Below are 23,356 nucleotides of genomic sequence, written 5' to 3'. Positions count from 1 at the left end.
TTCTTAGGATTTTGTGGGCTATTTAAAAATACAAAAATCATTCTTGGCTTGCAGGCTATTTAGAAAACAAGACAAAATAGTAGTGGTTTGACCCCTGGGCCAAAGTTTGTCAAACTCTGTTCTAGAGTTATTTTTGGTAACTTATTCAAAGGTCATATGCATTGCTATACTCCACTATCTAAAACACCTTTATCCTCCTGTATCCCACCTTCAAAATTGTATTTAACCTTTAAAGTTTCTCAAATACGTTCTTCGTGAAAACTGTCAAGGTGTCTTTTAACAAACAGGACTTCTCTCCTTTGAAGCCACATAGCATTTTGTACCTTCTCTATTTTACATGGGACTACTAACCTTTGTCTGGTGGTGTGCCAAGGCTTCCACTCAGCAAGTTATGAGAGAAACTCTCTCTTACACATTTTTTATTGACTATGGTGCCTTGTGCATAGTAGAAGATTAATAATATTGGTTGAAGTAATAGATAACTATTCGACATCTTCAATTCCTAGTAGACCCCAGTGGTTTAACAGTAGTTTTTAAGGGTCTAAAAGTAACATAGACGCTAAAAGTATTCATATGCTTTTAAAACGCAGCTGAATTTTAGTAATATTAAAATGTGAAAATAAATTTTATCTTAAAATCAAAAAGAATGGCTCCTGCACTGACAGGGGAGACAGATGAGAGAGAGCAACCACAAGACTGTGAACCAGTTCCAGGGCACAGGAGGCTAGGTGAGAGGCAAGCGTCGGGCAGGTGCAATCCAGCTCTCCACAGGACACCCCTCAGCCCTTCCACTGTGCTCCTCAACTTGAGAAAAGCATCAGAACTTCCATGTGTCTAAGGTCTGGGGCCTGACTATCCTGACACTCCTTACTCTTTCCATGTCAAATGAACAATCTTACACACCCAGGAGCCCCAGGGATCAGAAAGTAACTCAGTTTCAGAGAACTCAAAGGGAAGTTTGGAATCTTGTAAGAAAATTTTACACTATTATCTAAATCTAAATTCATATTACACAGACGCAATAGGCGATATTTATAAGTTCTGGAACAACTCTGCCTGAATTCATATCCTAGGAATGCCTCTTTTAGCTGTGTAATCTTTGGTAACTTATTTAACCTTTTGAAGCTACATTTCATTTTTTCATCTGTAAAAAAGAGATGATGATAATAGAATGTAACTTAGAGGGAGATTGGGTTTTTGTGAGGACGTGATGAGTTAATATATCTAAGTGTTTAGAACCATGCCTGGAACGTAGTAAGCACCTATTAACATTAGCTATATATCTGAAACTCCATGTATAGCTAAAAACAAATAGTATTTCTAGTATTAAATAATCTCTAAAAGCCACACACATCCTTGCCTTCAGACACATACTGTGCTTTATTTCATTCCTGAGAAGGAATTTCCATAGGAGGGAATTTACCGAAAATAGGAAACAGGCTGGATAGAAATTATCGAGTAATTTTTTAAGTGCAAGAGAAGGCAAACAGCAAACTGAAAATACATGTATGATTATGTGACAAAGAGAGACACAGCAAAAAATCTTGAATCCCTAAAGCATTGTCACAGTAGTATTTCCCAAGCTTTGGCATAATGCAATGACCAAAATCAGCTTCCATGCATGAGGATGATGGCAGCTCAACTCAACGGCCGTACTTACCACATTCCTCCACCCCAGGGAGACCTGCCTTTTTGTCCTTCACCTGAGCAGTGCTTTCTTCCCAAAGCTTACTCTTATCCTTTTCCTTTTCTTCTGCAGAAACATGTTTCCCGGACTTCTCAGATAAACCCTCTGCAATCTCTTGGGTTCCTTTCTCCGTTCCTTCTTTAAGAACATTCTCAAAGCTTTCCTCTATTGGCATCGGCTTGGTCTCCACATCTGCTGTTGTTATTTCTTGGTCTTCAATTTCAATTTCTAAGGATTCCTCAATTGGAAGGTGAGACTTTCTTGGCTTATCATTTTCACTCAGTTCCTGAGAAGATGACCTTCTGGCACTTTCATCTGTGCTGCTGTCAGTGTGGGCTTCCCTGTCCCCCACTGCAGATTCATCCTCACTGTCACTAGAATAAGGGTGACTTCTGGATGAGGTTGATGAAGCAGTTTTCATATCTACAAAAAATAAAAGTGATGACATTGTTGCTGTTCTGTAAAGCAATTGGTTTAATTGTAAAAATTATGTTAGCTATTAATAATACTAAAAATTTTAAAACATAGTTTAATATAGACCTGATACCCTTTTCCCATATAGTCTACTCAGTGGTCCCCAGTCTTTTTTACAGGGAGTGGTTTCATGGAAGACAACTTTTCCATGGACTGGGGTTGAGTGGGGATGGTTTTGGGATGATTCAAGTGCATTACATTTATTGTGCACGTTATTTCCATTATTATTACATTGTAATATATAATGAAGTAATTATACAACTGACAATAATATAGAATCAGTGGGAGCCCTGAGCTTGTTTTCCTGCATCTGGACGGTCAGATTTGGAGATAATGCGAGACAGTGGCAGACCATCAGGCATTAGATTCTCATAAGGAGCTCACAACCTAGAACCCTGGCATGTGCAGTTCACAATAGGGTTTCTGCTCCTATGAGGATCTAATGCTTCCACTGATCTAACAGGAGATGGACCTCAGGCAGTAATGCCAGTGATAGGGGATGGGGAGTGGCTGTAAATACAGATAAAACTTCGCTGGCTTCCCCACCACTCACCTCCTGCTGTGCAGCCTGGTTCCTAATAGGCCATGGACCCTGTACCAGTCCATGGCCCGGGGATTAGAGCCCTGGTCTAAATCATTGTTAGGATAAGGAAAACCTATCAAATCAATGGAATATATGAGTATATAGAAATTTTCAATAGATCACATTTAACTATCAACCATCCCTGGTTTTTTGTTGTTTTTTGAAAGCCATTTTTTATTGAAAATGCTTTATAAATACTCACTTTGTTATAGAAAAAAATGAATAACCCTTTGTCTCTTCAACAAAAGCTTTTTTAAAAAAATTTATTTCATTCTATCACCACAGTATTCTGTGTGCATGAAACTTAAATTTTTGTCTACTGTACTATCCACCATCCTAGTATATCTTGGTATATGGACACAGTAAGATCTGTGTATTTGGCCAGTACATAGACAAATATTTTTAGGTGACACTTGCATGTGTGTGTGTACATAGATGGAGATTTTATCTTATTTTGAGCTCTGCAGAAGCAGAAGCTGAGATGAAGATTCATGTGTGAGAAAAGTATTTAAGATGTGCTCCAGGAGAACTCTTAAGGGAGTAGCAGAAGCAAGGGAAGGAAGGGCAGAAATCAATCAAGGGAGCTATTTCAAGCCCCATCTCAACCTTAACCTGATCCCATGGGCACTTCTGACATGTAAGCTATATTAGGATGTAATTTATATTAGGCAGGAGCTGGGCTTTCATACTTCGGAAAAGTCAGACATTGGCTATGGGCCACCCTAGGGGGAATGTAAACTCTCTGGCATTTCCAGGCTCTTTGAGTCTGAGGGTGAAGCACCACCAGTAGTCCAGGGCAGTCCTCTGAAAAAGGTGAAGGGAGCAGAAGATGGGAAATGGGTGAACAAAGTTGGCAAGAGATTCTGGGAGATCTAGGCAGTGTGACGACAGGGTGCTACAGATTCGCAGTCTAGAAACTTACGGTAGCCACAGCTGGTTTATGTAATACCTAGAAAGGTTTTAACAATTTCCAGTAAAGTACCATACACACTGAATCTCAATAAGGAAGCTGGACAGCATAAAAAATCACTGCATACATTGCTACAGGCCAGAGAAATACAATCTAGCTTTTCTAACCAATAGGTCTAGGTCTGTAATTGTTTTTTTTATACTTCCAAATAAAATATCCTACATTTAAATGCTGCCTATTTTTTTGTTTTCTCTGTACTCCTTACTCTTTTTTCTGTTTCTTTATTTCTTTCAGTTCCATTTGGCAGCTGTACCGATGGCTGTAGCAGCTAATGCAGAGTTTAAGATAAAAAATACCTGTCTTTGCGCTTATCCTCTTCTCTCCATGCCTCCAGCCCTGCCGGCTCTCCATGACAGGTCTTAGCATTTTAAATATAGTCTCAGAGACATATCAGAGTTTCCACAAAGATTTGAGAGATGCTACACAGCAGTAAAAAGCAAACTCAAAAAGCCTTTCAGCAACAGAACCCCTGAAGTCTAATTCCATTTGCTTTTATCTCCTGATACCTTGACAAACACCAGATGACCACTATTTTTCAAATAAATCACATACTCTAGCTACTCATTCTTTATTCTCCATTTTATAAAATCTGGATATGCCATCTCTCTGGTAGAAAATGTAGCAAATCAAGGAGAGTTCTTCTCCATCTTATTTGTATCCGTTCAGAAACTTTAGGGTCTATGAACTCCCCTTTCCCTTCAGAGTCTTATGTTTCTTCTTTAAAAAAAGAACATCAGCTCTGATTTATTAGCAGTTTAATCAATGGCTTTCATTAATTACATAGTTAGCTAGGACTCAATGTTATACTCCTTCTGAACTCCAAAAATATATCTACCATCTGAATACGGAAATGACTCCTACTTTTAGCTCTGAGAGTTGGTCATATAATTTTTAAAAATGAGTGCTCCTCTGCCTTTCTTTAGCAGCTTCCATTAATTGTATTATTTTATTTCAAAGGGCTGAAATATACTCTGGTTCAAGTTTGAGTCAGTCCTTCAGAGGAGAAAGATCAGGAGAATGAATGGCCTCGAAGTGGCCAGGGCACCTGACCTCCCATACAAACTCATTTCAGTTTTCAAATTTCTCCCTAACCTCATGCTATAATTTAGTTTCACTCTCATTTCTTTCTCTCATTTACATACACAGACACGGGGGTAAGACTTTGCCTATAAAAAAGCTAAAAAAGCTTCAGGGTTATGAAATAGGATTTTCAAAACTAATTTTATTTATTCTCTTAGAAATAAAGCAAATGCTTATATTAAAAAAAAACTTTGAGAGCACATATGTAAATTTGCTTTGTCATTAGGAGGGAAAAATTATCTTGGAAGCATGTTGATAAACAGCTATGCCTCCTACCCAATTCCATTTGTTCATGTATTCCCTTCTGGTAGTGATGCTATAAGAACCTGCTTTTGCTTGTTTTGGCAAAGAAAAGATCTGCACTCATTGCCTGAGGTCTTGGCCGAAGCCAGCAAGTTTGGTGCCATTGTTCCATGTCCTAAGCAAGGTCTTTGACTTTTCTCTTTCCACAGTCAGGAGCTCTCCAGGCCCTTCTTCCCTTTTCATGTCATTGACAACTGCTTCTTTCTTTCTTTTTTGGCATCAATATAATTAAAATCTTGTTTGACACAGCATGAGATTGAGAAAAAATAACATATTCTCCTGTATGACAAACCCTGGTGTCCCAATCACAGCTCAGCTACTTAATAGTTTCGACTTTGGTTATGCTATTTAATTTCTTTAAGGCTCTGTTTTCTTAACTGTAAAATGGGGATAATTCTACTTGTTCTCCTTACATAATTGTAGAAATTACATGAGAAAAATATTTAACCTAATCAAACGAAATAATTATTTCTTTATAATCTTTTTTCCTCTATGACATCATACATGTAGCATATTCTAATAAATTTCTCTCCTGTAATTTCTTTCTTGTGATATTGAGTGATATCACAGCTACCATGATAAAGATAAAACCAATCATGATTATGCACCTACTATAAACCAAACCATGACATAGCACTTTACAAACATCTCATTTAATCCTATGAAATAATAATTATCTTCTATTTTGAGATCCAGAAAGAGAGATCCAAAGAGGTTCAATAGTACCCAATGTCCATTACCTAGTAAGTAGCAAGTTTTTGTAAATGCTTCTTTTGTAATGATAGACTGCAATAAAACCAAGACCCTTCTATTTGCTAAAAGGCCTTCAGACAGGAAGTACCCACAGCCATGGACCCACCATTGCTCCTCTTAGCTGACTTTCCACTGTTACCACTCGAGACTGACAGACAGGAAATTGTTCTCTTTCAAAAATCAGAACTCATGAAATGTGTAGTCTGTCCTTGTTTTTTTATCTCTACCGGTCATTCTTAACTTTGTCCACCACTCTAGAGCTCAGAGTCCACTTAAAATATTCTGAGGCACAGAATATGAATACAAAGCAAAAGCAAAAGGTAGCAATCAAAGTCTTCCCTAGTTTATTTATAACATTTATCATGATGCTATTTTATGAAAATATACATGTTATTCAGTTATTTACCAAATAACTACGGAACACTGTGGGGACACTCACAAAAATGGGGCGTGTGTGTGTGTGTGTGTGTGTGTGTGTGTGTATGCTTTGTATGCCAGCAGTCTTCACTGTTTATACTGCCTGATTGCTAGCTTGATACGCCTGACCAAGGGCACCAGCCACACACACATCCAAAGTCAACACCAGTCCAGCAAATCCAGGATAAAATCTGCTCTCCCTCCTCATAACTGAGGTTCTGAGTTGTCCTCACTTTCCTTCCAACTTACAGAGATTCATTTGTCCACTAAATACGTATCGAGAACTTCCTATGTGCCAGGCAATGTTCTACAAGAAAACAGAAACCTTGGTCCTTGCTTCTACCTATAATACACACTCAAAACAGAGATTGACTAATTATCCACTTCCTTTCGCATGAGGGAAATAGATCCACTGTACATGTTCATAAAGGTATTGGTTCACTCTAACAGTGACTGCTGATAACTCTCTCAGAAACTATTGCCATACTCTTATTGCAATCAGTAGCCAAATTGTCTGTTTTAAACCAATGACCAGACCTGATCTTAGTTTTCAATCATTTTCTCACCTGCTAGCAAGGAGCATAATTTTACCACAGTTTAAATTCACCATTTCCTTAATTAGTGTCCTGATTTTAACTACTTTGTTTTTGGTTTATTAGCTGGAAGCACCTACAGAAATTGCAGTTTAAGTTCGCAAACTAAAATGAGTAAATTAAGTTAAAAATTTAAATGATCTCAGTGACATAACCGTGGATCCCAACCCAGTGGATCCAATATGCTTTTCAACTCTAATACCATCCAATTCTCTCCTTCCTATTCCTTAGTCCAAGAGTTCACAGCAAAATCTGCATATATGCTGCTCTTAATTTCTTCAAATTAGCCATGACACATGAATTTATATATCCTACTATTAGTTGTATAAATAGTTCTGTCTTAATGAAACTTACAAGTTCATGAAAATCTGTTTATATTATATGTCAGTTCAATCAATATCTTCATGTACAGTAATAGCTAATTAGACAAGTACTTTATACTCAATAAATATTGTAGGATGAATCTGTGCTTAATGAAAATAAAAATATAAATTATCAAATTCCAACTACGAACAGTAACTGGTTTTTAGTCTTAAGAGGGAACATATGCCCGCATACTGATAGTTATTATTATCAGATTAAATGTCTCAAATCATCAGGGAGACAAGTATATGTAAGAATACATATTCACAGGTAAATGCAGATATAGCAGGAGGAGAATAAAATAAAATGTTCTCCATATTTACCTTTAATTTCACTTTCTAAACATTAAAATAAACTGTTAAAATATTTATAATACAATCAAATCATGTGTCATATTGTGCTGTATACATTATTTTCATTCATCTATTGATCTATTCAATCAGCCCTTCATTCACAAGAGTTCACTGAGTGTCTATGTAATGCCTTTGTTTTCTACAAGGCAGATTCAAACTGTAGAGAAACACTTCAGAGAAAAGTATTTTTGTGTGAATTAAAGGATGGTTCTACATTTAAGTACTCACCTGAAGTTATGCCTTCCTACTTCGACAATTGAAAAGTGACTATGGATTGGGGAATTATTACCATTAAGAAACATTTAAGTTTGATTGACCACGCAAAAAATCACACATATTATATAGTCTTTGGTCAGAAGCCATCTATAACATTCCCATAATCTTCTCTGATCCAAGAAGCAGATACATTACATTGAAGTCCAAGGGTGCGTCTCACAGCACATAGAATTTCAACACAGGAGAAGCCTACACCCCTATACTTCTTTTCAAACCCATATTGAAGCCAAAAGATTAAGGGTGAGATTCTTAAAATCATAAATCAATTAAGTAGAATATTACTGTGATTCTTGGACTTTAAAAGTTTATAAGATTTACTTCTTCAACAGATTGAAAAATAGCATGAATGAAATCATCTTTCTTACTAGAAAAAAATGACTTCAAGTCTTACTTTCTTTTTTTCATATTCTGGGAGAAGTCTCTTCTCTGTCTCTTTATCTCTACTTCAATCTCAATCTGTCTAATCTTTCTCAAAAGGAGCTAGTTAGTCTTTTTTTCATTACTAATTTTTAAATTTATAATTGACAAATAATTATTGTATATATTTATGAGACACAATGTAATGTTTCAGTGCATGTACACATAGTATAATGATCAAACTGGGGTAATTACATATGCATCACTTTAAGCATTCATCATTTCTTTGTGGCGACAATATTCAAAATCTTCTCTTCTAGCTATTTTGAAATATATATTACACTGTTATTCGCTATAGTCACCCTACTGTGTAGTAAAATACTAGAACTTATTCTTCCTGTCTAACTGTAACTTTGTACCCGTTGACCTCTTACTCATGGACACTATCATCCAAACTGTCCATAAAAGTATATTCTCAGTGACATGATACTTTTCCCCTCAACCTTATAACATTCATTTATGACAATATATTTTCAACTGGTGAATTAGTGCCTGGGGTTGCCAACACAAATGCAGAGAAAAGGAAGCTGTCGTTCTTTTTAAATGATAGGAAGTCTCACACATCATTCCTAAACCAGGGTCCTCTCTTAGTCAGCTTGCAGCCAGTAGCACTCTATCACTCATGGGCTGCTCAGCACAGTGTATTCATCAAGGCAGGCCGACACAATTGTTAGCTGGCAGTTCAAATGAGGCTGACTTGTCACAAGAGTGACAGCCTGGGCAATTGTTTGCCCTCTGGGAACAGGTGCAGGCAGGTTCAAATGAAACACATCCAAATACTAACAGCAAGATTCTTAATCATGTCAATAAAAAGGATGTACTGGTGTCTGGGATTCAGTGGTCACATATGCCTCTCACACTTTTGGAAATGAAATGCTGTCTGGCTTTTCAACAGAGTATTCCAAGGAATCCATCATGTCATTATCATTTTTAATACATGCTACTTGTTCGCTGGATAAAATCTCTAATGCTGACACTCCACATACTAAAAGACATGTTTATGCCTTGAATAACACAAAGGCAAGTTATCAAAATAAAGGAATGGAAAATAAGAAGTCTGACGATGGAGTAAAAAAAAACCATAATCAGCAATGAGATTTGATTTCAGAATGACACTGTTTTAAAACACCAAGCATGCAAAAGAGCCCTTTAAAAGCATAGCTTAATAACATCATTAATGAAACAACAAAAGAAAATAGCTAGCCAATTTAATTTTGGCTCTTAAATTTCCCAATATTTGTGAACCAGCTATATGTTCTTATAGTTTTCATTGCATATCTATTTAAAATATTATATATTATGTATCTACACAATGTTGCTAATTATACATTTTTCCCATTGAAAATGCCAATAACTGTAAAGTATAAATGTAGCTAGATATCATGGCACTAACTGAAACATCTTAGTATTATTGGTGTTAGCATTCAAGTAGTTGCTTAATATTTAAAAAATATCTTTTGAGAAATCAACTATGTCAATATGCAGAGGATTGAAACTAAACCCCTTCCTTACACCATATACAAAAATCAACTCAAGATGTATTAAAGACTTAAAAGTAAACCTAAATCTAACATTGAGATTGTTCACAGAACTAGAAAAACCTATTTTAAAATTCACGTGGAACCAAAAAAGAGTCAGACATTTTGTCTCATCTCCTGTATCTATCCTCTGAACATCTGTTGAGTTTCCAAACTCCTAACATCTAGTGAGAACATTACTTACTTATGCTGTAGTCTGCCACTGGTGTTTCGATCCTCTCCAATATTCTCTACTCCTCTTGCATTTTCTTTTCTAACTTGGGACTTTTTAAATTCTCTTTCTTTTACCATGAAAGTCTACCTACTGCTGTTTTCCATACATTTTCTTATATGTAGCTTTCTCTCTTTCTCCCATCTTACCTATTATTAAAATTATACTTTCTTATATTTCTGAAATGCTAAGGTATGTGTGAAAAATCATTGATTCAACTTATGCTAAAAGTGAAATTTAGTACTATTTATTACATGGATTTTATGGTCTTCCATTGAAAAGAATCTTTACCTCAAGTTGTTGAAAATAACTCATAAATTTCATAGGGATTAAGTATCTGAATTAAAATTAAATAATGAAAATGGATGAAAATTTGGGGATATGTTCCTAACCTTTGGATTAGGAGAAGGCTTTTTAATTAGAAAAGAAACTGTTAAGCAATAACAAACAAGATAAATAGATTAGAGTAATAAAAATCAAAAAGTTCTGAATGACCAAATATTAATGAAGTAAAAAAAAAATTGAATGAAAGCATGACAGCATGTGATAAACTATGCCTAATAAAGAGCCCCCCAATAGCCATAATATCCAATAGAGAAATGAGTAAAGCAAGCAAAATATTCACAGAAAAGGAAATATAAATGGACAATGAATATAAGGAAAGATGCTCAACCCACCAGGAGTTAGGGTAATAAAAACTAAAACAAGAAGCTAGTATTTTTTTGCCCATAAGATTAACATAAATAAGATTAATAAAATCCAGGTGAGTGGGTGTATCACAAAACAGGCTTTCTCTTATATCCTTGTTAGGAATGTGAATTATATGACCCTTTCAGAAAGCAATCTGCCAGGATTTACTAAAATTAAACATAAGCAAATACTTAAGGAAATCTAGCCTAAAGATACAGAAATATCAGTACACAAAACAATAAATTGGCATACCATAAACTTTCATATTGCTATTAGCAATAATAAGTTATTTATACATGTATTGACTTCTTAGGATACTGAATATGTGCACAAACTGAAAAAATAATTTCAAGAGTAACATGAATTATATGCTTACATATTTGTAAAAAATTACATAAACATTTGTATGTAAGTTTATGTAATGGAAAGATACACTGAACTGTGGAAATGGGGAATTTTTAACTTTTTCCTTCCAAACAATTTGTTACATTTTCAATGTAATTGGAACACTGATAGGATACGGCTATAGTCGTAAATGTCCTTTTTAAGATTCCTTTACATTCTAAAATAGTTACAGAGACATTTGTTTTATGTCCCTCTTTCATTAGGTTTTTGAAGCTGCATTAATAAAGTGTGAAGGTAACAAATTACCTCATACTGTCATAAGTGGGAGCTAAATGATGAGAACACATGGACACATAGTGGGGAACAACAAACACTGGGGCCTATTGAAGGGTGGAGCATGGGAGGAGAAAGAGGATCAGGAAAAATAAATAATGTGCTAGGTTTAATACCTGGGTGATGAAATAACGTGTACGACGAACCCCCATGACATAAGTTTATCTGTGTAACAAACCTTCACATGTACCCCTTATTTAAAAGTTAGAAAACATATATTCAAGAGAAAAAAAAGAGGATTATCTCATTACATAGAAAACAAAGAAAAGTAGTAAACACACTCAGTAAACAGCCTATGTTACGTGATAAGCTGAACAACTCGCCTTGTTTATCCTCTTCCAGTTCACTCTCAGAGTATCCATCATTCTCATCTTTCACATTGTCATGGGCATCTGGTGCCTTCTGTGATGAGGTTTCACTCTCTTTTTCAGGGTCTAAATCATCTTTTTTATCATCCAAAGGTGACCGTGGTATTCCATTCATTTGAACATCAGCCTGTCCTTCTTCATTAGCTTTTTCACCTTGTTTCTCCTCATCTACTTCAAAGTCTTCTTCATACTCTGAAATAGGAAAATCTCCACTATAAGAATGAAAATAGAACCCCTTATACTTAACCTATTTCTCTCTAATGAGAACTTTGACTCCATTATCCTCTCTTCTCTGAGCCTTTCTTTTCTTCTTCTTTTTCGTTCAATTAGTGAACATGGAAAACTAACAGCAAATGATCAAAGATTCCAGTCAGTTACATACACAAGAGCACAAAAGAAATGAAGCTCCAAATGACAAGGCTGAAACCTAATAAAAGTTCATTTACAAATGAACATCATCATCTAAAATAACCAAAATGGAAAGAGAAAAACTTGATATAAAACAATAAATTGAAATAAATTAAAAATGAAGAGAACAGGATTATAATAATGAAAGTTAATTTGGAGATCCAGTGAGGTCATATTTCATATGAAAAATGTTCAAAATATTTGGATATCAACTTAATGAATAGTGAAGTGGAAAAATTCAATTAATCAAGTCCAAAAGCCCTGAGAAGTAACACTGTGAATAGCACATTATTTAAGAAACAAATGGACATCAAGGAAAGGCATTATGAAGGATTCTATATGTAGGCCAGAAATGAAATCATATGCATTATTCATTCCTACAATAAATGAAATAATTACATTTCAATGATAAAAATTTACACAAAATAGAATATTCCTGTCACAGCCACATATTTGCTTTATTCCCTGCAGAGGTGCTATAAATCTGTAGCAGGAAAAGGAAATTGTCACATCAGATAAACTCCAGCTGTCCCTCGTGGTTATAATTTTTCACCTTTCATATTTAATTGTTCCCCTTTTTCTTCCACCAAAAACTAAAAATCTTTAAGTGACAACATGCCAAGGATAGAGAGCAAAAGGATCTCATGCAGAACCAATTAAGCAAATAAACAATTATCCTTAAAGTAAAAATTACCGAGAGAATAAAGGTTTCTCAATTTTGTGTGTTTTAGTTATTAGCTATTCTGGCTTCTCTGTGGGGGAGGGGGGCTTCTCGGGTAATTTACTTGAGAGCTGTCCACCCAGTGAAAGAAACTTAATCTAGAAATGTATACCCTGTGCATATGCAGAAAGCTCTGTAAATACAGAGGATGAGGGAGATGTAAGGGGAAAAGTGAAATCAAAACCTATAACAAAGAAAATTAGATAATCACAAAAATGTTTCCACAAAAGAGATTTAATACATTTAAATATAAAATATGAATATCAGTAAACCAAAATTGTAAAATAAGCAAGAAGATGAAGAATTTGCTTTATGTTGCTAGACACAAACAGAAACTACTAATAAAAACGAGTAAATATTTTGATCCAAGTATTGCCGGCCAAGTTATAGGATAATTCCTCACCTGACCCTGTTAACTATCAATCAATAAGCCTATTTTTTGAGAATCTTCTATGATTAAGAGGATAAAATTGCAAGACAGAAGACATTACAATAAGACAATCCCGGCCATGAAAGACTCTCCAATTTTTATTGAGGAAAGAAGATGTAGGTACACAAGAAATACTGTACTCACTTTGTAGTAGTTTTTAATATGTGATCCTCAGTAATGTTTTTCAACACAATGGGGCTGGATTGCTATAGATTCTTAGATAGGACATATAATTAATTATGTGAAGTAGAGTCAAGTAAGCAGAATGTAATGAAAGGAGGATGGAAAGTCATTTTAGGGACTCATGGAAGACTTCCCAAAAGAGGAAGGTAAGGTTAGCTGCAGAATACACATACATATATCACACTACAGGTGTTTGCTACTGACCATAAGATAAGCAGAGGGCCAGAGAGAATGTGAGTGGATTGCTGCAATTCCATCCATAGTGTTACATAGTAGTGAAATGTCAAGGTTTGGGAATCAGGCATTCATGTGCCCAAGACCCAGTTAAAACACTTACTGACTATGTGACCGTGGGCAATTTGTCTTTAAGCTTCAGTTTCTCCATCTGTAACATGGGTAATACAACGCTATGGTGAGTATTGAGAACAATAATCCCTGGAACATGCTTAGCACAGTGCCATGAATATCAGGGGCATAATAAATATTATGGATTAGTAGTAATCGTCCTTGTGATTGGGTAGTGAAGGGAGTAGATTATAGAACAGGAGAAATCACACACGATATGTACTCCTTTGACAGCAACACACTTTAGTGAAGGCACCTGATTAAAATCAGAGCAGTACAAGTGTCCACAATTAGGACACAATTACAGTTATATAATTGAGGCACAGCACAAAAGTGAAGGAACACGAAGTGAACCACAAGAACAGTCCCAGCATTGTATTTTGTGTTTTCTCTCAAATATGAAAGTCAAGGCTGCCCTGGCTTTATTCTATCCCTGCTATCATCACATTTAAGTATTAGCTTTCTGTTAACCACAAACCTTCCAAACTGTCATTATAGCTCAAAGCACACCACCTTTGTGTCATCTACTCATGTTTTTGATACGAATAAACCAGCGACATGCTTTCTAAAATCTTTTACATAATTTCTTCTGTTCTCCCACCCCATTTGCCTTCTTCTAGAGAACTTAATTAGCTTGTTGTTTACCATCCCCACTAATGAGGACGTGAGTCAACACGGGGTCAACATCAATCTAGCCACAACCTTCTCTTGCTGACCTTGATTCAAACTTCTTGCTGTCCTTACATCAGCGACTATTATGCAGAGAGCTAAACCCTTGCGGCTGTGGCTGCATTTTTAAAAACGGAAATGGACATTTAAAGTCCATTAACTAGCCAACACAGAAGAAAGAATTCAGGAAAAGCTTTATCATAGGTATCATGAGTATAAAGTACATCACTCATAGCACTAGTTATGTTGGTTTAAGAAAAAAAAAGAAAATGAAAAGCTTTCATTGAACATGACTTTCATAAACCACCATGCTTCAAAGTTAAAACACATGAAAACACATCCTATTTGTTCATACCTCTGTGATTACTATTGCTGCAGATATATTAAAATTCTCATCCCAAGATAAGACAAAGACTAGAAGAGATTGTGAAGAATGGTGAGCTGGTAAAAGTGCTCTAAGTGAAATCTTTTGTAAAAGATTCACTTTAGTCAGTAATAATCAAACATGAAGTCTAGTGCTATAACAGCCCTGTAATTATTCTCTTGGATTTCTGAAACACTTGGGCAGCAAAAATATGAGGTGGGGAAGAAGATACCTAGAAGTTGTCCCTTTCCCGAAGCCAGCCCTTCCACAGGTACCCCAACCCATGGTTATTGTGCCCCCTATCCAAGCTTTGTCTCTTGAGTATGAGGGACACAAAGCAGCTCTCCCTTTCTGATACTTTGGACACACTATCCACAACCATTTAGTGGGTAGGCTAACTTGTACAGAATAGAAGGTTGTATAGTGTTTGAAAGATTGAGCTTTGGAATTAGACAAACCTGGGTGCAAATTCTTATTCTGCTACTTTCTTTTTGTGTATTTAAGCCTCAATTTCCCAGCCTGTAAAATTGAAGTAGTAATAATACCTACCATGTTGAATGGTGAGGATAAAATGAGACAGTGTGTGCACAGTGCCTAGTTCGGTGCTCAGTGCTTGGCACTTTCATTATTGTTGTTATTGCTGCTTTAGGTATAAGCATATACAGGCATACCTATATACACATGTAAGTATATACAAGCATACCTAGATCTGTGAATGTATACCTATATATATATTTAATATACAGGTATACCTCAGGGATATTGCAGGTTCAGTTCCATGCCATTGCAATAAAGATAGTGATATAAATTTTTTGGTTTCCCAGTGCATCCAAAATTATGTTTCTACTATGCTGCTGTCTATTGAGTATACAATAGCATTATATCTAAAAACCCAATGTATACACCTTAACTAAAATCACTTTATTGATAAAAGATGCTAACAATCATCTGAGCCTTAGCTGGTCATCGTCTTTTTGCTGGTGGAGGATATTCCCTTGATGTTAATGGCTCCTGATTGATCGGGGTGTGGTTGCTGATGGTTGGGGTGGCTATGGAAATTTCTTAAAATAAGACAACAATAAAGTTTGCCACATCTATTGACTCTTCCTTTCACGAAGATTTATCGGTAGCATGCAATGCTGTTTAACAGCATTTACACACAGCAAAACCTCTTTTAAAATTGGGCTCAATCCTCTCAAATCCTGCCACTCCTTTATCAACTAATACATTTTATACATATTCTAAATTCTTTGTTGTCATTTCAACAATGTTCATGGCATCTTCAGCAAGAGTAGATTTCATCTCAGGAAACTTCTTTCTCTGTTCATCCCTAAGAAGCAACTCCTTATCTATTCAAGTTTTATAATGAGATTGCAACAATTCAATCTCATCTTAGGCCCCACTTCTAATTCTCTTGCTATTTCTACCACATCTGCAATTACTTCCTCCACCAAAGTCTTGAACTCCTCAAAGCCACCTGTGAGGAATAAAATCACCTTCTTTCAAACTCCTGTTCATGTTGATATTTTTACCTCCTTCCATGAATCATGAATGTTCTTAATGGCATCTAGAATTGTGAATCCTTTCCAGAAAGTTCCCAATTGAATTTGCCCTGATCCATCAGAGGAATCACTATATATGGCAGCTATAGCCTTACAAAATATATTCCTTAAAGAATAAGATCTGAAATTACTCCTTGATCCATAAGGATAACAACAGAATGGATGTTGTGTTAGCAGGCGTGAAAACAACATTATCGCACTGCACATCTTCATCAAAGTTCTTGAGTGACCAGGTACATTGTCAATGAGTGGTAAGATGTTGAAAGAAATCTTTTACCCTGAGCAGTAGGTCTCAACAGTGGGCTGAAAATACTCTGCAAACCATGCTGTAAATAGATGTGCTGTCATCCAGGCTTTGTTTGTTTCATTTATAGAGCAGAAGCAGATAAAATTTAGCATAAGGCTTAAGGGCCCTAGGATTTTTTGAATGCTAAATGAGCATTGGCTTCATCATGAACTCACCAGCTGCATTAACCCATAAAAGAAGAGTCAGCCTATCCTTTGAAGCTTTGAAGTCAGATGTTGACTTCTCCTTTCTAGCTATGAATGTCCTAGATGGCATCTTTTTCCAATGTAAGGCTTTTTCATCTACACTGAAGACCTGCTGTTTAATGTAGCTACATTTATAAATGATCTTCGCTAGGTCTTCTGGATAAAATTGCAGCAGCTCCTACATAAGCACTTGCTACTTCACCTTGCAATTTCATGCTATGGAAATGACTTCTTTCTTTAACCCTCACGAACCAACCTCTGCTAGCTTCATACTTTTCTCCTGCACCTTCTTCACCTCTCTCAGCCTTCATAGAATTGAAGAGAGTTAGGGCCTTTCTCTGACTTAAGCTTTGGCTTATGAGAATGTTGTGACTAGTTAGATCTTCTATCGAGACCGCTAAAATACTCTATATATCAGCAATAACGATTTCTTTTTTATCATGACATGTTCACTTGAAGTAGCACTCTTAACTTCCTTCAGGAACTTTTCTTTTGCATTCACAACTTGGCTAACTGCTTGGCACAAGTGGCCTAGCTTTTAGCCTGTCTTGGCTTTTGATATGCCTTCCTCACTAAGCCTAATTGTTTTTTTTTATTTAAAGTGAAAAACATGAGACTCTTCCTTTCACTTGAACATTTAGAGTGTATTATGTAGGGTTATTAATTAACCTAATTTCAATACTGTTGTGGGTTAGGGAACAGAGAAGACCAAGCAGAGGGAGAGAGACTGGAGAACAGCTGGTCAGTGGAGCAGTCAGAACATTGATTAACTTCACTTTCTTACATGGTACAGCTCATGGCACCCCAAAACAATTGCAATAGTAACAACACAGATCACTGATCACAGATCACCATGACAGATATCATAATAATGAAAAAGTTAGAAATATTGAGAAAATTTGAAACAGAGATGAAGTGAGCACATGCTGTTGGAAAAATGATGCTGATAGACTTTGGTGCAGGGTTGCCACAAATTTTTAATTTATAAAAAGTGCTATATTTGCAAAGCTTGCACAATAAAGTGAGCACAATAAAATGAGATGTGCCTGCATATATATGTGTGTATGTATATATATGAATGTGCGTGTGTCTGTGTGTGTGTGTGGGTGGGTGGGTGGGTGTATGTGTATGGAGAGAGGGAGACAGAGAAGCAGTGGAAGGCAGGAGAGAGGAAGAAGGAGAGAACAGAGAAAAAAGAAGAAAGCAAAAGAAAAAAGCAGACAGATAGGTTCCACAACCCTAAGCCTATAGTCAACTGCCTTTAGTTATGGCATACTCTATCACCATATAATCATATAGGTTGTACCTACCTGATGTCAAAGCAATTCATCAATTTCATGAAAAACAGTACATTCAAAAACTTTTAAAATAGGTAAAATTCTATTTGGTGAAAATGGTCTCTGCAGAAGTCAATAGAGTCTCTAACTCACATTGACATGTACTCATTCTCTCTCCTCATCTCTGCAGCCAGAACCTTTAACCTTTCTGGGGTTAGGTCTGCCCTCCTCTAAGGTAGGTGACACAGGACTCCATACAAAACAGCAAAGGAAGGAGGTCAGGGGCACCCCACATGTAACACAGCTGGGTAACATTTAATGGGTATTTTTGAAAATTTTGATCACATTTCAAAGACAAACGAAACAGCCACAGCTACAACAAAAGAAACTTGTGTTGTTGATTACCATATTTTAAAGTATTTTCCTGGTCATCTTCCAAGACTTCTTGTCCTGGTTTTCCTTTACTTGTCATTTCCTCCACAGCAGTTACCACTTCTTTGAGCCCTGTTTTTATTTCTTGAGCTGAAAAATTGGCTGAAACAGAGGTTTTGTTCTCCTTGATCTCATTTCTTTTTGGTATCACATACTCTCTCTCTTTCCTCACTTTCCCCTCAGCCTTCTTCAGTTCCTCTCCTTTCTCAGTGCTCTTTTCTTTCCTAGATTTTGGCAAAGACGGTTTTTTGTCAAGGCCCATTGCAATAATGCACCTATGAAAAATATTAGCAGGAAGTGTTTGTTAACCCTTGTAGACAGCACAATGGAACCTCAAAGATTTTGAAAGCACTTATCTCTTATTCTAGTAAAAAAAGACACAAAAATGTTTTGATTACTGTACACACTAATAAAAATAAACAATTAAAAAAGCTAATTAAAAATAAACTATTCTTTTTTGATACTAAAATCTTGTAAACAAACAACAAATTCTTAATAACGTTATCCACAATAATAAACAAAATAAAATAACTCGTCAACCAAGAACTATAGTTTCAAACTGAAATCTGTGCCTTCAAGTATATTTTTGGTCCTGAACAGTAACATGTATCATAGATACAGAAATATAGGTGGGTATATAATTTTTCATACATAAAGACATATCTCAAGTCCTTAAATGAGAATTTTGTGATAATAGAACATGCAGATTTACAAACAGAGAAGCTGATATAAAAATGGTCAGAAGAAGCAAGATGCCATTCAGTCTGATAAGTTATATTTTAACAACACAACAACAGTAACAAAAGACTTACAAGATTGGCTCTAAATAAATATGATTGATTTTTTAAAGAAATATATACAGTCAAATGTTGCTGCATCTTTTAAGTGAATAACTCAGGAGTTTGTTCACTTATTTTCATAGAACTGTCATTATTGCTTTAGAATGGCCTTTTGAAGTCTGCACTACAGTCTTCTGGTGATTTTTGCTGGTAATAAGTTCTTATTCCTCAAAAATGGCAGTAATTTATAGAGGTTATGAAGTCATTCCAAGTCAAATCTGGTGAACCATGCAGATAATCTGAATGCATTATGACATTAAAACTTTTTAAATCAATTATAACAAAAGTAATATGAATAAATTGTCTTCTATAGCTTTCTATTTCTTAAGTTGATATTAAAATAAGAATTCCAATGATAATAATATATACATTAATAAAAATGATGATTATGGTAATGATAAGATTATTGAGCACTCTCTCTGTGCCAAGCTCTTTTCTGGGTACTCTGTATCCATTATCTTAAGGAATTCATTACCTCATAGACCAATAAATTAAGAACTATCATCACCACTTTACAAATGAGAAAATCGAGGCTTAAAAGGTTCTAGCAGCTCAAAGTCACCCAGTACGTGGGTGATGGAGCTGGATTCTAGCTCAAGACTGCTAGGCTCCATCACATCATACTGAAGAACAACCATATTAGTCTATTACAGGTGTAGGCCTCGAGTTCCTAGCTATGATTTAACTAGTAGAGATGACTAGTTACACAGACAAATGTTACACTTTGAGCTTACCACCAAAGAAAGGACTCACGCTCTCTCAGCAGACACTAATACAATCTGGAGAAGTTTCTGGCAAGACCTGGATAAAATCCATGATCTGAAAAATGTTTCTGGTAGTTATCAGTCTCTTCAGTCTTCTTTCTCTAGAACTACTCACGTCCCCCTCTCTGCATGTGACACAACTACCAGAGAACTGAATTTATAGTGGGCAGGTGAAAGGGATCAGAAAGCAGTCAAGACTTGCTAGTCCCAGAAGAATAGAAATAATATGTAAAATCTCAAAAATGCCTCAACCTGAACAAATCCAATGGCAATTTCTTAAACTGAAGATTTCACTAAATTTCAGCCATCTGCAGTGTAGAAATAGCAAAGGAATTGATCTTAATAAATTTTCCCAACAAGCAAATATGAGAACTGAGTTATATCACTTAACTTTTCAATATCTCCCCATAAAATAAAGCTAGAAGGATTTGCACTCAAAGTAACTATCAGGCTGTAAAAAATGAGATAATGAGATTATACTTATCTCACCCATATTAATCATGATAAATATTTCTTGACTATAATGATGATGTGCTTAGCACATTGCTTTCCTTGGAATAAAGGTGTCATGAATCTTCACAAAATATGATTACTAGCATTGCCTTCTGTTCAAGCTGTTCTTCCCTTATCAATTGCAACACCAAATCCATTGATTTGGAGCCTCTGATATGTTGTTACTTTTAGTTTATGTTGTGGCTGCGTAAAGGCTTTGATGCCTCCCTACTGCATGCACAGACTTTTTATTGCCCATCTGCTGAAGGGAATTGGACAAACAAAGTGAGTAACATCTGTGCTCTCCTCGTCACTGACTACCTATTTGACTTCTGAATATAATTTGAGGTGTTGATTATGATTACTAAAGCTCAAAGCAGTCTGCATTCTACATGGTTAGGCAATTCTTCCCATGTTTCATGCTAGCAATTGAAAATTACTACGCCTCTTCAAACAGTTCCTATAATTGAGAGATGAGTACAGTTGTGGAACCTTACACTTTGGAAGTGACCACTGCTCAGCTTTTCTTGTTTTCTGAGGACCTTAAACAGGTAATTCCTAATCATTTAGAAATATAATTCTCTGTTGTTTTATTGTACCATGCCCTCCTTTTTCTCATCACAAATGTTTCTGGGACTGGTATTTTTTAAATAAATTAAAATTAATTTCATTTTGAATGTATTGGAGGAATTAGTGTACATTGTTTAACATAACTAAAAGTATCATTATGGGAGTGACAACAAAGCCAAGGTTACAGAAGGTAATAACCTTTGGGGTAGTTCTCAACTCTCCATGGAGTTCTGCAGTGTTATGGTCTCTAAAATAACCAGAAAAGTCTCAAGTGAGGAAGAGGACAAACAAACAAGGCTCTAGCACTTACTCACCTAACCCTGTACCATTTAAACCAGTCTGACTCAACTTTTACCTGACCTGCAACAGGGAGACATCCAATGACAATGCACTGTTCTATTCTGGGCATTAACAGATTTCATTGGAAAAATGGTTATGAAGTTAAAAAAAAAAATTGAAAACCATTCTTCTATAAGAACTGTGCATTTTAGTTGAGAGTCATAGGCCTTATTCTTTAATATTGTAACCATTTTGATATTATTATTTGAAAAGGTTGAAGAAAGAATCTAGAGGGTACCAAGTGTTGAAATCATAGAAATAATTGTACAGAGGCTAGTGGGTGTTGAATAGGAGAGTAAATGCCATCAGTCAGATTTTGGTACTGATTATTAAACTTCCACAGAAAGTGCTCAGGGCTAATAATTTACAGCTTAGATTTATACCACAACTCCCAAAGAATGCAATATATTTGCACATGGCTGATTGTAGATGTTTATTAGCTTTTCTGGGAATTAAATAGAATTATGTTAAATGACCTGCTCTCAAATCAGGAGACAGCATATTTGAGTTGGAATAGGAAGGCAGTTCAGGTGGCCCCTAAGTACAGCTGGGCATTGATACTATCTTGCCCTAGGCCATTATTCAGTCTTCCATTCTCTGGATGATTCTTTTACACTCTTATCTCTCTGAAAACACCCAATGCCGCTTCTCTCAGCCTTATCCTCAGTTGATAAATTTATGTATTGTTTAAGAAAATAGAAACAATCAGCAGAGAGCTTCCAGTTGTTCCCAGCACATCTATTAATAGCAACTCACATCTCTATCTTGTATGCCTTCTTTCTTTCCTCCCGTTACCATACAAGAATGTTCCTCCTCTTCTTAAGGCTTATACCCCCAATTGAGTCCTACATCTCATCTTCTCCAGTCTACCCAATCATTTAGCTCCAGAAATTTCCACCCTTTATGTCATACTTCATGTTTCTTATTCTCTAAAGTATTCAATCGTTTGTATTAGCATATAAACATATTATAGTATCTCCCATCTTAAAAAATAAAGAGGCTTCCTTGAACCACTACATTCTTCCTCCTGGCTACCACCTAATTACCATTCTTTATAGCAAAACTCTTTTAAAAACTTCTCTATAGTCTCCGGCCTTTGTTTTTCTCCAACTATTTTTTAAACCCACTCCAAGAAAGCTTACACCCCAACTGCTGCACTATAACTTGTGCCATGATCACCAGTAACCAACACACTACCAAATCAATGTCCAATCCTCAGTCTTCATTTTACTTCACATATCCACACACTCAACTCCCTTAATCATGCCCTTATTCTTTAACCATTTTCTTTATTTCCAAGATACTACTCTCTCTAGGTTCTCTTTCTATTCACTGCCTTTCCTTCTTAGGCTAGTTCCTGTTTACCTCCCTCACCTTTTAAATGGAGTGACACTCATCACTCAGACATCTTCTCTATGTTCAATTCTTAAGCAAACTTATACATGTCATCTATATGCAAACCATTCTCAGATTTGCATCTCCAGCCTGGACCTCTCACCTCACCCCAGATTCATATATCCAACTGCCTACTCAGCATTTCTACTTGCTTATCTCATACATGTCTCAGACTCAATGTGTCCTCGACCAAAACCACTTCATTCTACCCCAAAAACCTGCTTCTTCCACAGTCTCAATAAGTTAACTGGACATCTTTCCAGTTATTCAAGACAAAAATTTTGAATCGTCTTTGACTCTGCTCTTTATCTCATTCCCTG

The 23,356-nt window shown here is 35.9% G+C and overlaps 1 protein-coding gene and 1 long non-coding RNA gene across 5 annotated transcripts in view; one reads left to right on the top strand and one right to left on the bottom strand.

Moving 5' to 3' along the window:
* Window positions 1-23,356, bottom strand: part of ERICH3 (glutamate rich 3) — a 105,824-nt gene that overhangs the window by 19,886 nt on the left and 62,582 nt on the right. For 2 of the 3 annotated variants that reach the window (XM_003830584.5, XM_057303124.2), the window contains exons 10-12: window positions 18,611-18,912; window positions 11,710-11,946; window positions 1,661-2,110 (exon numbers count right to left, since the gene is read on the bottom strand). In XM_003830584.5, the coding sequence (XP_003830632.5) occupies window positions 1,661-2,110; window positions 11,710-11,946; window positions 18,611-18,912 (989 nt within the window). The remainder of the gene's footprint in view (window positions 1-1,660; window positions 2,111-11,709; window positions 11,947-18,610; window positions 18,913-23,356) is intronic. The other variant, XM_057303125.2, reaches the window with a different exon arrangement.
* The window catches only part of LOC134729632 (uncharacterized), a 49,204-nt gene that overhangs the window by 11,059 nt on the left and 14,789 nt on the right, over window positions 1-23,356 (top strand). Inside the window, exon 1 of one of the 2 annotated variants that reach the window (XR_010110898.1) lies at window positions 1,765-1,937. The exons of the other annotated variant lie outside the window; for it this stretch is intronic. This is a non-coding gene — a long non-coding RNA (uncharacterized LOC134729632). Of the gene's footprint in view, window positions 1-1,764; window positions 1,938-23,356 lie in introns of those variants that run through there. 2 annotated transcript variants of the gene reach the window in all.

This window comes from Pan paniscus, chromosome 1 (genome assembly GCF_029289425.2).
Source record: "Pan paniscus chromosome 1, NHGRI_mPanPan1-v2.0_pri, whole genome shotgun sequence".
Classification (NCBI taxonomy): domain Eukaryota; kingdom Metazoa; phylum Chordata; class Mammalia; order Primates; family Hominidae; genus Pan; species Pan paniscus.
The sequence above is the reverse complement of the archived record's forward strand: the minus strand, read 5'-3'. Positions and strand labels throughout refer to the sequence as shown.